This window comes from Chaetodon trifascialis, chromosome 5 (assembly GCF_039877785.1).
Source record: "Chaetodon trifascialis isolate fChaTrf1 chromosome 5, fChaTrf1.hap1, whole genome shotgun sequence".
NCBI classification, from domain to species: Eukaryota; Metazoa; Chordata; class Actinopteri; order Chaetodontiformes; family Chaetodontidae; genus Chaetodon; species Chaetodon trifascialis.
In genome coordinates, this window is record NC_092060.1 from 9,775,324 (window position 1) to 9,788,534 (window position 13,211).

A 13,211-nucleotide genomic window follows, 5' to 3' on the forward strand; every position below is an offset into this window, starting at 1 on the left:
GAAGAGTTTCTACTTTGTATGTAAAGTTATTGTGTGTGAATTCGCGCAGTTTTTTTTTCTCTCTCTATGTGTGAGTCCAATCCAGTCATAGGGCAATGATTCATGAAGCTTCACAGTGTATAAGCCCCGTCCCTCAAACTCCCACACTGCTATTATCTATTCATTCAGAAATTTCCCTTTCACCACACTCCCCCTCACTCTCTCTGTGTGTGTGTGTGTGTGTGTGTGTGTGTGTGTGTGTGTGTGTGTGTGTGTGTGTGTGTGTGTGTGTGTGTGTGTCTCTTTCCACAGGGACTGTCCGGGTCCGCTGTCCATGGTGCTGAAAGCCCCAAACAACTGTCCATGGTGCTGAAACACCCAACGCATAAAGCAGTCACCATCAGATACGACTTTTGTTCCTGTTCTGCCATCTATTACTTTTACTGGACAGGTGTGATCTATCTATCTATCTATCTATCTATCTATCTATCTATCTATCTATCTATCTATCTATCTATCTATCTATCTATCTATCTATCTATCTATGTAGGTTGGTATCAGTGCTGCAATGTTTTAGGCTCACGTGGGTGGGGGTTAACTTTCGGTTGCAATACACGGTGAAGGCTGAAGTGAGGATTCTGTGAAACGTTGCAAAGACGCGGCGAGTGTCTTGAACGCAGCCCGCTCGGAGTACTACAGTAACACTAACTACAGTTGCTTTCATTTTTTCATCCTCTTCTCCTCTCACGTCTCGCGATAGAGCGGCGGAGTGGTTTGACGGGCAGTCGAGGTTGCAGCAGGCAGAGGGAGACGGTGGAAGGTAAAGCAGGGAGGCTGCATCATGGCGGACAGAGACAGTGGCAGTGACCACGGAGGGCCCACCGCAGGCCCCGGCTCGCTGCCCCCGGGTGCGATGGGCGCCATGTCCCGGCTGCAGCACGACACTGAGGAGCTCGCCTCCAAGCGCGTCGACATCCAGAACAAGCGCTTCTACCTTGACGTGAAGCAGAATGTTAAAGGCCGCTTCCTAAAGATAGCCGAGGTCGGGGCTGGGGGAAACAAGAGCCGCCTCACTCTCTCCATGTCGGTCGCCGTGGAGTTCCGCGATTATCTCGGCGACTTTATCGAACATTACGCCCAGCTGGGCCCGACCAACCCGGACATGGTGCAGGATGAGCCCCGGCGGGCGCTCAAGAGCGAATTCCTGGTGCGGGAGAATCGGAAATATTACATGGATCTGAAAGAGAACCAGAGGGGGCGGTTCCTGAGGATCCGACAGACCGTTAATCGGGGGCCCGGATTGGGAAGCGCGCAAGGCCAGACCATCGCTCTGCCGGCGCAGGGTCTCATCGAGTTCCGCGACGCTTTGGCCAAACTCATTGACGACTACGGCGTGGACGAGGAGCCGGCGGAGCTCCCGGAGGGCACCTCGCTCACGGTCGACAACAAGCGCTTCTTCTTCGACGTGGGCTCCAATAAGTATGGGGTCTTCATGCGGGTCAGCGAGGTGAAGCCCACGTACCGGAACTCCATCACGGTTCCGTGCAAAGTGTGGTCCAAATTCGGCAACACCTTCTGTAAATACGCGGAGGAGATGAGGAAGATCCAGGAGAGGAGTAGAGAGAAACGGGCCTCCGAACTGCTACCTGAGGGCCCGCACGGCGGAGATGACGGCGACGATGACTGACGCGGATTTTAAGAGAGCCGAAATGAAACAGCAAAGACAAAACTGAACTCTGGGAGAAAACCAGACTTTTAACTGTAAAATAGGAAGAGAATTTCCAAGGGAATCACCCCACACACACAACCTCCACAGACATGGCAGCACCTCTGCTGTCTCCTCGCTCATTTTACTGGATGTCACTCCACTTACCACCCATGTAACAGTAAGCCGCTGCTATCAAGGATTGAACTGTAAGATATGAACTGTTTCCTACTTGATTTAAATGACAATGAACAGAGTGTTTATATCTCTATCAAACGACAGATTTTGCACACATCAAAGCTATTTCGAGAAAAAAAGAGAAATGTTTAAATGTTTTCAAACTGGTCATATGCTAAGATTTAATCGAACATAAAACCAGAGGTCTACTATATAAAATGACAGTCTTCATGTAGAACGAATATTTGACATCAGCACAAAGAGAATATATTATGGACTTTATGAAACCAAAATCTGATACCAGATGTATAGTTTATTATAAAGGTACGCAGAATAAATATGAAAGCGCTCTAAAAGTGTATGAATTGCAGAACGCAGCACTGCAGGCCTGTAAACACCTGTCAGCATGCGTGTAGGCTCATGTTTTGAAAAGAAGTTTGGCAAAGTAGGCTCTAGTCTTTAATTTGACCTAAAACCTTGTAGGCTAATGAAAGCATTTCTATCATGCCGTTCTGGAAATGCTGAGACTCAAAGGTAAACAGCCTATTTTGTGCGCCTCAAACAAATGGGACAAATCTATCTCTGAGCTACTATATTGAATATCAACCCTCTTGCACCATGTCCATATAAACTTAAATGAAAAAAGTGCTAACTTAGATGTACTAATTATGATTTTGTGAATCAGCTGTAAAAAAAATCCTTATTAAGACACCCACGTTTTCTGTGGGTTACGTTTATTCTTTCTGTTACTTTGTTGTTTTTTCCTCTGGGGAGGGGTGGGGGGGAGGGTGGGGGATGCAAAAGGATGAGGTCCACTTGTGGGAGCGCGAGGCGTGGAAACAAACAAACAAAAAAAAAATAGAGACGCGTCAGCGCAGCGCGCGGCGAGGCAACGCATCCTCTCTGACGTCATTACGACCCGTGCCTTATACACTCCACTCGTTTACGTGTTCTCACGTGGATGGTCTGTGACCTCGACCGCTGTACGTTTTCATTTACGAGTGCTGTTATGTAGGCCGAAGTATATACTCACCAGGGCTGCGGGATTCACACCCCTGCGGTGCAGGGAGCATGGGTGGCAACAGCAAAAGTACGCTGAAAGGCTGCTGGGAGTTTGGGGGCCAGCAGTGGTAGTGGGCAGAAACAGAGCTCCGAGCTGCTCCTTCAGAAAGACGGGGTGCTGCCTTACCTACACTTTGGCGGTGTGGGGGGGGAGGGGGCCAGCATGGCACCCTGGAGTCCAGAATCCCTAGCAGCACCCCTGGCCTGGTGGCCTTCGACAGAGTAGAGATGTGTCTCCCTGGAACAGGAGAAAGACCCAGGATGTACCACCTCTTGCAGTGCTGGGTTCGACCCTCAGTGGACCCCATGGAGATTCATCTGGAGATGTTACGGGTGGCTTTGCACACCATATGCACCATGTTGTAAGGAGAAAAATAAAACAAAAACAAAATCAGGAGCAACTGGATGAGGCTATTCGTCAGAGCTGAGATGGATGCTGTTACAGAGCCAGGCAGGCCAGCCGGCCGGTCCCATGCCGTCAGTCTGAGTGCAGTTCAGTGGATGTAGAGGCCTATCAGTGCAGGGCCGAGGCAGTATCTATCTCTTTATGGTGCTACAGCCCCTTGATCGCTCCATGGGGGGCCTCGCCGTTCACTTTTGCATTATTTTTATTCTGATGCTCTTTTTTTTTTTTCCTTCAAAGTTCTTTTCTCCACGTTACGTTGTCCGAAACACGTCAGGTTTCTCCCTCCCGGGCTGAGAGGACTGACCCGCGTAGGACATTTCATATTAGTGTGCAATATTGTGTACGTGCCAATAGCGGCATTGTATCACGTGTATAGACTATTAAAAGACGCAAAAATGTATAGGCTAGTTGATATTTGAAAGCATGACGATGAGGTTGATGCATCTGCATTATATTTCCGAAATGTGAAGTCTCAAGCACTTGCTTCAAAGTGGGAAAAAAAGTCAGACTAGTAGTGAGGTATTTTTTTCCTGTCACGTTCTGTAAACCAGTAGGCTGCCTTGTCCGTCTGTCAGTGCACGTAGACTAGTTCGGGTGTTTTATGTCCCCTTATGGAGTCACCTCAGAGAGAAACCCTTTCCCCCCTTGTCCCTTCCCACAGACACACACACACACACACACACACACACACACACACACGCACACACACACACACACACACACACACACAGACAGTCAACAACCTCTGTCTCCATGTCAGCCTCTCTGCAGTGGCCTACACTGAGGTTGAATAGTATCTTCGTGCTTGGGTCCAGGGGTGGCTGACACACACGCACGCACACACACACACATATGCAGTCTCTCCCTGTTGAGGCCTCTTGTTGCTATCTGACTGTTTGGGAGGCCTCTAAAGTATTTTGAATGGTGTCTAGAACTGCACAAGGCCTCCTGTCATTAGAAGCCAGGAAGCTGTGAGTTTGGAGCCTGAGCGCGACCCTTCTCGCCTGGGACTGCCGACTGCAGAACAGGTGAACTCCGATTTGACTTTGGCTTGTCTGCGGTTTCACTTGAGTTAGGGCGATAGTGATCGGCCACAGCAGACCCAAAGGACAGAGGAGTTCGTAGTTGTTTTTACAATGAGGATCACAATCCTTCTCTCTGATACGGGCAGACTCTGATCTCAGGTCTGCTCCTCTTCCCCGCTCAGGATTCAGAGCTTAAAAAAAAAAGGGTCCTGGCTCTTTGTCTGTGCAGCAAAATACACTCTGTCAGACACACAGTCCATTCCTTCTGTTTGACCCCATCGACCTCTAGGCTTACAGTGAAGTGCTCGTTAACAGTCGATGTGCTCCGAGTGGTTCGTTCACCCATCAGCTTTGTTCAAAGCAGGCTGGCCTGCGACAGCTAACGCCGCTGAGTCTGGTCACAGGCCCGGTCAGAGTGGCGTGCTGCCTAGGTGGCATGAAGGGGAAATACAGACTGCATGGGCCGCAGCTTTAGAGGCCTCAGCTGGAGAAAAGCTGCTAATGTAGTTACAGCCTGGGCCTGCCAGACATGTGGGATAGATGAGGCTAGACTGAAGCCGAATTCCCTAACGCACACCTGGGCTGCGACGCTATGAGAAGTCCTGTTGAATTCTTGCTTTAAAAAGTTGATCTTTCTTTGATTGGTTATGCCTGTGGCTACAGAGCCAAGATAAATGTTCCAGTAAATGCCATCTGTTCCAGGACGCTTTGGCCTAGGTTTGTGTCCGAGTGTTGGTGAGAGGCCTGATGAAGCCTGGCACTGCACTGTGGGGGCTTACCAGCAGCAGCCTACCACGACCTACTGACCCGGCTGTCAGACAGACCCGGTTCGGACTTTTCTCTCTGTTTTGGAGAAGTACAGGGAATCTCTTCCCCCTCTTGCAGAGATGACTATATTTCCTCACACTGCCCTGTGAATTCTAAAAAGCCCATTTCCATTAAACACACGTACAAGCCACCTATGACTATGTGCCCAGCAAAGCACATCTGAGGTCACTCTGAGTTCATCTTGACTTCAACGTGCATCTGGACTGTCTGTTGTGATACAGCACTTATTCCCCAAAGTGTTCTAGCTTTAGCTTGGCTGAATTTAGGCCTCCAGGAGGCTAATGCTACATGAAGACTGGAAATACAACACTTTTCTTCTTTTTTTCTCTTTCTCTAATGGCCAAATATAAGGAGAGCGTGAACCTGCTCATAGAGTTCACTTTGTGAATGCCTCACTCTGTGAAACGCGCACATTTTCTTAAAGATTAAGAGACAAGTCGTGTTGTTCTGTTACAGACTGTAATCGCCTGGTGTTACCGGGCCAGTTGTGTTTTTAGTGCAGAATGATTCAGTTGTGAAACATGACTCGTCCATTTTGGGTCGTAGCTGAGTTACGGGGGGGGGGGGACTTGTGATTTTGCTGAAAACAGCGTGATTAAATCTGATTTCTCAGTTTATGAAAGCTCACCCTGTGTCAAAGCAAAACCCGGAGTGACCTTGCAGCCATGTTGTGCCCACGTTACATGGTCATCCATTTCTGGGACTCGCATGATGCAAAATGGTAGGCAGATGTTTTTCGTCTTGTTTTCTGTGTGAGGAGTCAGCGTGCTGTCCTCCGTGGCTCTGGCTAAGTTCAGCGTGCATGGATGATGGTGCACTGAAACTGTTAGCACCGACGAGAATCGTCTTTTGATTTATCATACAGCAGTAGCCATCGTAGCAATCCCTAATGTTATCCTGCCTTTTGTCTGTTCGTGCTGCAGTGTTCGTCTCGTCAGATTTGATTTAAAAGAGCTTATTTTTGTTGTTGCTCACACAACACGTGACCAGACCATTCCTTACACATTTCAACTAATGGGAAGACAAGGAAAATGTAATAGATGTAACTCAGAAGTGCAGCAGCAGCTACTTGTTGCATGCACTCAAAGTCAGATTGCTATGATGGCTCCAGCTGTAGGTTTCATCTGCTTGCTCCTGCTGTCTTGAACACGAGATTATTCATGTTTCCGACTGCATCCGAGCAGCCACATGTAACGGCGAACTTCCGCAATTGACGTGTGGGTGGCGGCGACCTGCCTCTGCCAAATGAAAACAGACTGAACTTCCATAAGGTGTTCCAGACAACCAAATCTGCTCTGTTTCTGGTTTCAGTGTTGTAGTCTTTCATTGGCCATTCAGAGTTCCTGGTTAATCACGCAGCCAATCGCAGCCTCTGGTCAAAGCCAAGCACTATATGACTCATCACAAACCACCGACAGAGGAGCTCATTCAGCACGTCTTCTGTTTGCACATGCACAGAGTAGTAGGGTCCATCGTGTTTGCAGACTGTATAGGCTACTGTGTATAGTTCTAAAGACATTCTTCAGATGTTTGGAAGATGTTGGAGAATGGATCCTGGATTTTAAGGGGTGGGGTCAATGCACAATGAACATATCCCATGTCACCGTTTGGTCTAAATCCCTTTACCATCCCCATATGAGATAATATGTTGTATCTTTCAAAAATATTTTATCTGTGGCGTGTGTGTGTGTATATATATATATATGGTTTGTTATATATGATGCTCCTCCTTTCAGAAAAATATAACATGTAAACAGGAAAAACATATTGCTGTTTTTTTCCTTTGTATTTTATACTTACAGAAAGCATTGAATAAAAATGGATAAATACTTGCACTTTAGATATATTAAGAAAAATAAAAATCTGCATATTATTTTTGATAGGGATCTCACATTCAAAGAGTATAAATTACAGGCTTTGTGACTATTGCTGGACAGAGATGTATTGAGTTCTACTTATTGAAGTATATTTTGTCTGTGTGTCAGAAGGTTTACTAAAGTAAATTGCATGATAAAGTAGTGCTACACCGATATTGTTCTTTTTTTTAGTTGGTAAAATGTCTGAAAACTGTGATAACAACCCTCTTGTATCATGTTTAACCTCTCCTCACCCCTTCTAGAATATTTCTTACTGAAATATGGCCTTTCCTGACTACATGACGATGGTGCTTACTTTGGCTTTGACATCAAGCTCATCCTATACATCTCAACATCATCATAACCCGCGTCCTTACACTTCATTACTTTCTGTTATGTACTCTCACTACCTTATTAAATTTCCGTTGATGGCAAAAAAAAAGAAGAGGTGTGCTGTTTCGTACATTGCTGTTTGTTTTAATGTTGGGGGAGCGTTGTTGTCTGAAAAATGACTAATCGCGCAATAAAAAGTCATTCCACACGTCCCTGTCTCTGCACAACTGTCTCAATGCTGCAGCTTATCATTTTTAGCCGGGATCAGCTCAATAAGTAGAATTAAAATGAAAAGAGAAATAAAAAAACATCCATTATCTGTCAGCTGAATATTGAAAAAAGTTCAAATGGCCATCAGTGAAGACTGCTTGATGCATGTATCAGACCACAGAGTGCAGGCACTGTATTGATGCTGAAATGAGAGTAAAAACAGTGGATGGATACAAAGATCAGATCTGAAACAGGGCTCCATTCACCTGCTCGTGACTTCCATGTGGAAATCAAAGGTAGAGTGCCAGATTGTTGCCACAGCAGGAAGGACGACACGCTGTTGACAGAACAGTATTAACTGTTATCGGCCAGGTGAGAATTTTTCAGTGTGCCATCAGCAACAGGTCAGTGCACCAAAAGCAATAAAGTGATGGCGCCTTGCATTCAGTTCTCAGCTATTGTGAATCAAACATTACAACCAGCTGATTGTCGGACCGTGTTGTGGAGAACAGTGGGCGTTGTGGCAACAAACCGGGCTAACATTTTAAGATGATTCATCGCTAAAGTGAAATTTTAGCCATAAAATAATTTTAGTCGATGATATCATTTAGACCGTTCAATAAAGCGCAGACTTTTTTTTGTTCATAAAAGCTTTGAGGAGTGACTTTTCTGACATAACGGGCTGATTTAAATTGGACCTGTGCTGTATTAAACTGGCAGCAGCGCAGTGGTAACACATGAACACTGTTTCATTTGAAAAGTACAGTCCCTGCTTTTTCAACTGTGCGGCCTCTTTGCATTCGTCTGTTCGATATCAAACTAATGCAATTACAGCCTGAGGGGAACTGAATGTCAAATTAGATTTAAGTACATTTGGGGTTTATCTGTTGGCTCTTGTTTTTGGGCTCTGTGTGTGTGTGTTTTTTTTTTAATAGATTCATGTCCATCTTTAAACACTGTGGTAGCTTCAGAAAATTCATCAGACACAAGTCGTGTTGCTGAAGACACAATATCAAGTATATATGTATTTACATATGCTGTATGCTCATCTTTGCCCCCCCTTATTCTTAATATGGTGACGTATCAAGCCATGCTAGCAGGGCCACTTCCCTGTTCCACTTCCACAGTGCAGAGACAGTATGAGGGTTTGTTCATGTCCCCAAGACAAATTACTGCATATTTTGTGTAAAATGGGGAGCAATGCTAATTCCAAGAACGCTTATTATTGAACCTCTTCTACCATTAATCACAATAAAAAGGTAGTTTGGGGTAAATAATATCAGAGTGGTCACAGCTTTTAAAAAAAATAGTGATGCCACCACATATTATGTATGTTTTTGGTTGCTTGTGATAAAGTAATTGATAAAGAAAACAGCTTTTTATTGGGTGGGCAAATCATATGTTATATTTGTTTTTTTCTACAGCAGAATGCTATTATGACCTGGGGTATACCAATATACTCACAGCTGGACAGGACATCCATTTGATAAATATTAAACTATATATACTGTATATAATATATACAGTATATATAGTTTAATATATCAATGCTGAGCCTTTTGTATGTGGTAATATTACCACATACAAAAGGCTCAGCATTGTCCATTATGATATTATGCTAAAAAAATACAACATACATACATCTTGTAGTGCCAGTATTGGCTGGGAGTAGTCAGCTCAACAACAGCTAAACAGCTGTAACAATAAAGGTAATTATAGATCAGTTGTTTCTCAGTGATAATAATAATAATAATGGCCTTATCTATTTGACACTGTTGATAAGTATCAGCAGCCATGAGTTGAAAATGAAATCAGCATTTCTCAGCTGCTGTGGCTGAGCTTCTCCAACATGTCTGCTGATGCTGGAGAAATGCTGTGAGACACCTGAGGGAAGGCTTCAAGACGTGGTGCATTAACAGAGGATGGGGAGATGGTACAGCTCTGTGTTAGACCATCATTTACTGGAAGGGACTCCGTGCATTGCTTTGCAAAAGCTATTAAAGTTATTTATTCACATGAATTCAAAGTGTGTGTTTTTGTCAAGTTAATGTAGTCTGTGTGTTGTGTGCCGTAACAAATCGACTATCATACTCGCACTTTTTGTGAATCTGCTCTTCTGACTTGCTGCTGCTGAGACGCTCACTGTAAAGGTTTCCATGATGGATAGATACTGTAAGCTCTCACAGACAGTTTATTGTCGGTGGCTGTTGGGTGCTTCAATGCTTTGGTCTGGTTAACAGCTATTTTATACTGGATTTGACGAATGTGCTAACTTTCAAATTTAGCTCTTAACTGCAGGCTAGACATATTTTTACCATCTTCAAAAAAAAAAAAAAGTGAATTTACCCATGTTGTAATTTTTTTATACAGCTGAAGAACAAAATGTGTTCCCATTACACAAATTAAGAATATCAAAGATGTCATGACACCCAGGTTAGCAAACTGCTGAGAGCCTTTTTCTATCCGTTGACGATGTTAATAAATCACCAACACAATCATCTGTATAAAAGCTTACTTTATGAAGCACAGACTAAATATTCAGTAAATATGTCCTTTACATAGTATGAGCATCCTGTCAAAAAACAGTTCCGATATACAAACAAAAAGACAGATCCAATGCTGACATCAAAGTGCCGAAGTTGTCATTTTTTTTAAATAAAACATAACAATCAACAAATATTTTTCGTCACAATCCTATATTACAACACAGGCCTACCCTAGAACATTGGGAAACAATGGTTAGCACAACAGCCAAAGTGACTATAAGGGGAAGTCTCCCTGTAAGAAAGCAATTATTTATCCTAACAATACAGCTTTATAAAATGGTTCTCTCTCTCTCTGAAAACTCAGCTCCACTCCAGCATTTTGGTCTGTACAAGGATCCGGTTCCAGGATTTCAGGTTACCAGCCAAGTCCCAAAATGATAGTAAACCCCATCAGTCACTATTAATATGATATACAAAGCAGCAGAAGCACTGCGTCCAGAGCCAGAGATATGATTGTTCATCCCGTCGATGTCCATAGCTCTGGTTAGGTCGTGGACGTGCTTCTGTGCCACGCCGAGGCTGAGCGAGGGGGCACCAAGTTCACTGATCTACAGTTGTGTCATAAGCAAATTACATAGAAAGAGAAAAGGTGTGTGTGTGAGTGTGTGTGTGGTTAGTTTGGGATCAATTAAGGTGCTCACAAACAGCAGTACCGCCACCCCTCTCACCACTTCATCACAACAGTACACAAGTCCTTTCCCATGAGAAACAGGCTTAATATGTTGTGTTCCTCTGTTTGGAAAAATGCGTGCCAGGTGACTGTTTTGCCTGTTCCTGGCTGGCAGAGGCGGTCTTACACAGAAAACCAATCTCTTCCTCTTAGAAAGCAAGTCTTTTCTCCTAATCCTCCTCTTCACCCATGTGGAGGATGTTTTGATGGCTACTCTGCTGGTGGAGTTGTTTTGATGCTGTTTTCCTCTCCATTCCAGTATGCTGACATCTTTCTTGACTTTAGCCAATAAGCTGGAGCAGTCCTGCTGCTACACTCTCCAATCAGCCAGTCTCTGTCTAAGGGACGCCAGAGCCTGCTTTCCCAAAAACATCTTCATCTGTTAGGAAGGATGGCAGTGGAAGGAACACGCCTGTACTGGTCAATGCCCAATGAGAGGCTGAACGAGCTATGATAGGTCCATTTTACATGTTGTAAATCAGAACAGAGATGGGTTTGATTTTGTGATTGAAGAGGTAAAGGTACATCTTTTGTGACAAGGATGATGGCTGCCTTTGTGCTGAAGATGCTTTTGAGAGATCCAGGCCTGATTGTGATGGCGGTCTTATTCAGCAGAAGGCCATTGGATTGTTTCTCACCAAACATGCTCAATAAAGTCTTCATACAAAAGCGTGACCCTGCTATATTTACATCTTCTCGTTGCCTACAGCTTCTACATCCCAACTGGAACCAGTTAAAAAGAGCATGCACGCACGCACGCACACGCACACACACGCACACACACACACACACACACACACACACACACCGGCTGACCCACTCATACAGTACACCTCCAACCCACACTTTGCTGTTCTGCCCTTCATTTCGATCTTCAGAAACTTCACACCCAACCATATGTTGTTACATACGAGCTCTTTCAGCTCAGTGCTCTCCTTCGTGATATAAGAGGGGTAGTTTTTGGGATAAAACAGAGCATGGTAACGTTATCCTCTCCAGTTCAGATTTGAGTTGAAAGAAAAACAAAACAGCGCAATTGAATACATATCAGTATTTGGGGTAGCGGCAAAAAAATCACAGAACAGACTCTCTGATAAGTGACTGGCAAACACTCTCCAAATCCCTCAACAACTAGTGTCAAGGTGCCCTTGAGTAAGGCACTCAACCTCCAGTTCCTCTGGTGGAACAGCTTAGTGAACAGTTCAAACCACTACTGTTCCACTTGGCAGCTCCTTTACACTTACAAATGCACATAACTGTGTGAATGTCAAGAAGGAAACTGCTGGAAAAGAGCAAGCACACTCAGTGTAAACCCTTCCCGGGGCGAATAAAGGTTTGTGGAATCAAATAAATAAATAAATATGCTATACATGGCAGGGACTTGATCCTTCTGAGAAGTTCTTTTGAGAGTTTTTGTAGCTCTGGGACAGATATGTTGCATTCACACACCACACTCCACCCATACTGTACTGTAGGTCCGTACACACGCCTGTGAGAGGCTGGGTGTGTAAACAAAAAAAAGGCCAAAATGCTACAGCAGTACCATCTCCATGTGAATCACTGCCGGACTCCTGGACTGCAGGACAAGGACAGGACAGACAGGACAAAGTCAAACCAGTCTGTCTTTCTTTGTTCTCTATCTGGCCTTAATATAACACATTATAAATTACTCAAAGTTCTGCTCATAACGAAAAACACATTTCAACTAAAGACGACTGCATCGCTCTGAGTTCCATGTCAAAATACTGACGATGTTGTTATAAATAGTGATCACAGTTATGATCGTTTCAATGTGCAATAATAAAAGTTCAAAGAACTGAGGTTTGGCGGGGTCACTTGTCGGGTATCAAGCGCGGGCTCTTCATCTTCTTCATCTATTGCTCAAGGACAGAAACTTATCACTAGGGTTGATAAATTCTGGGAAGGATAGTGACAGTCAGGAGGAACGGAGAAGCCCAAAACACAAAAAATGAACAAAAGAAATAAACGTAGTAAGAAGTTGGAGGATTAAGCTAGTTTGGCTCGGAGGGATGTTGTTTTGTGGGCTGTGGTCTCTGGTCCTCCTTCCTCCCCTCAACTCCTCTGTCCTGGGGCAGCGGCCCTCCCATTCAGCCCGCCGTGAGCCTGGCTGATGGACGGGGAGGACTGCGTCTTGCGGAGGTGGCACTCACGGCCAGCCAGGCCACCCTCCATGATCAGGCCACCCATCACGCTGGCCTCGATCTTCTCAAGGTCGTCTGTCTCTGCACGAATTTTGGCCTGCAGGAGGCTGATGTACGTCTCATACCGAGTCTTCTGCTCAGAGAGAGGGGAGGAGGAGAGGGAGAGGGAGATCAAAAGAAGATGAAACAAGAGTTTGGACAGTCTGACACTTCAGAACGGGCTTTACTTTTTCCAGCTTCACAATGTATTTT

General features: G+C 44.8%; 3 protein-coding genes across 6 annotated transcripts in view; 2 read left to right on the forward strand and 1 right to left on the reverse strand.

Annotated features, from left to right (window-relative positions):
- Window positions 1–13,211, forward strand: part of ctsf (cathepsin F) — a 113,522-nt gene that overhangs the window by 74,878 nt on the left and 25,433 nt on the right. The window contains exon 15 of one of the 3 annotated variants that reach the window (XM_070962393.1): window positions 3,993–7,582. The exons of 1 other annotated variant lie outside the window; for it this stretch is intronic. The gene's annotated coding sequence lies outside the window, so the exon portion shown is untranslated. Of the gene's footprint in view, window positions 1–3,992; window positions 7,583–13,211 lie in introns of those variants that run through there. One more of the 3 variants, XM_070962396.1, reaches the window with a different exon arrangement.
- On the forward strand, window positions 752–3,986 carry purab (purine-rich element binding protein Ab). Its single transcript, XM_070962398.1, has one exon. It carries the CDS (start codon window positions 821–823, stop codon window positions 1,664–1,666), a length of 846 nt encoding a protein of 281 aa, XP_070818499.1. The 5' UTR covers window positions 752–820; the 3' UTR covers window positions 1,667–3,986.
- Window positions 10,082–13,211, reverse strand: part of psd2 (pleckstrin and Sec7 domain containing 2) — a 33,278-nt gene continuing 30,148 nt past the window's right edge. For both annotated transcript variants that reach the window (XM_070962388.1, XM_070962389.1), the window contains one exon: window positions 10,082–13,092. In XM_070962388.1, coding sequence (XP_070818489.1) covers window positions 12,871–13,092 — 222 coding nt within the window. In that variant the 3' untranslated portion in view covers window positions 10,082–12,870. The remainder of the gene's footprint in view (window positions 13,093–13,211) is intronic.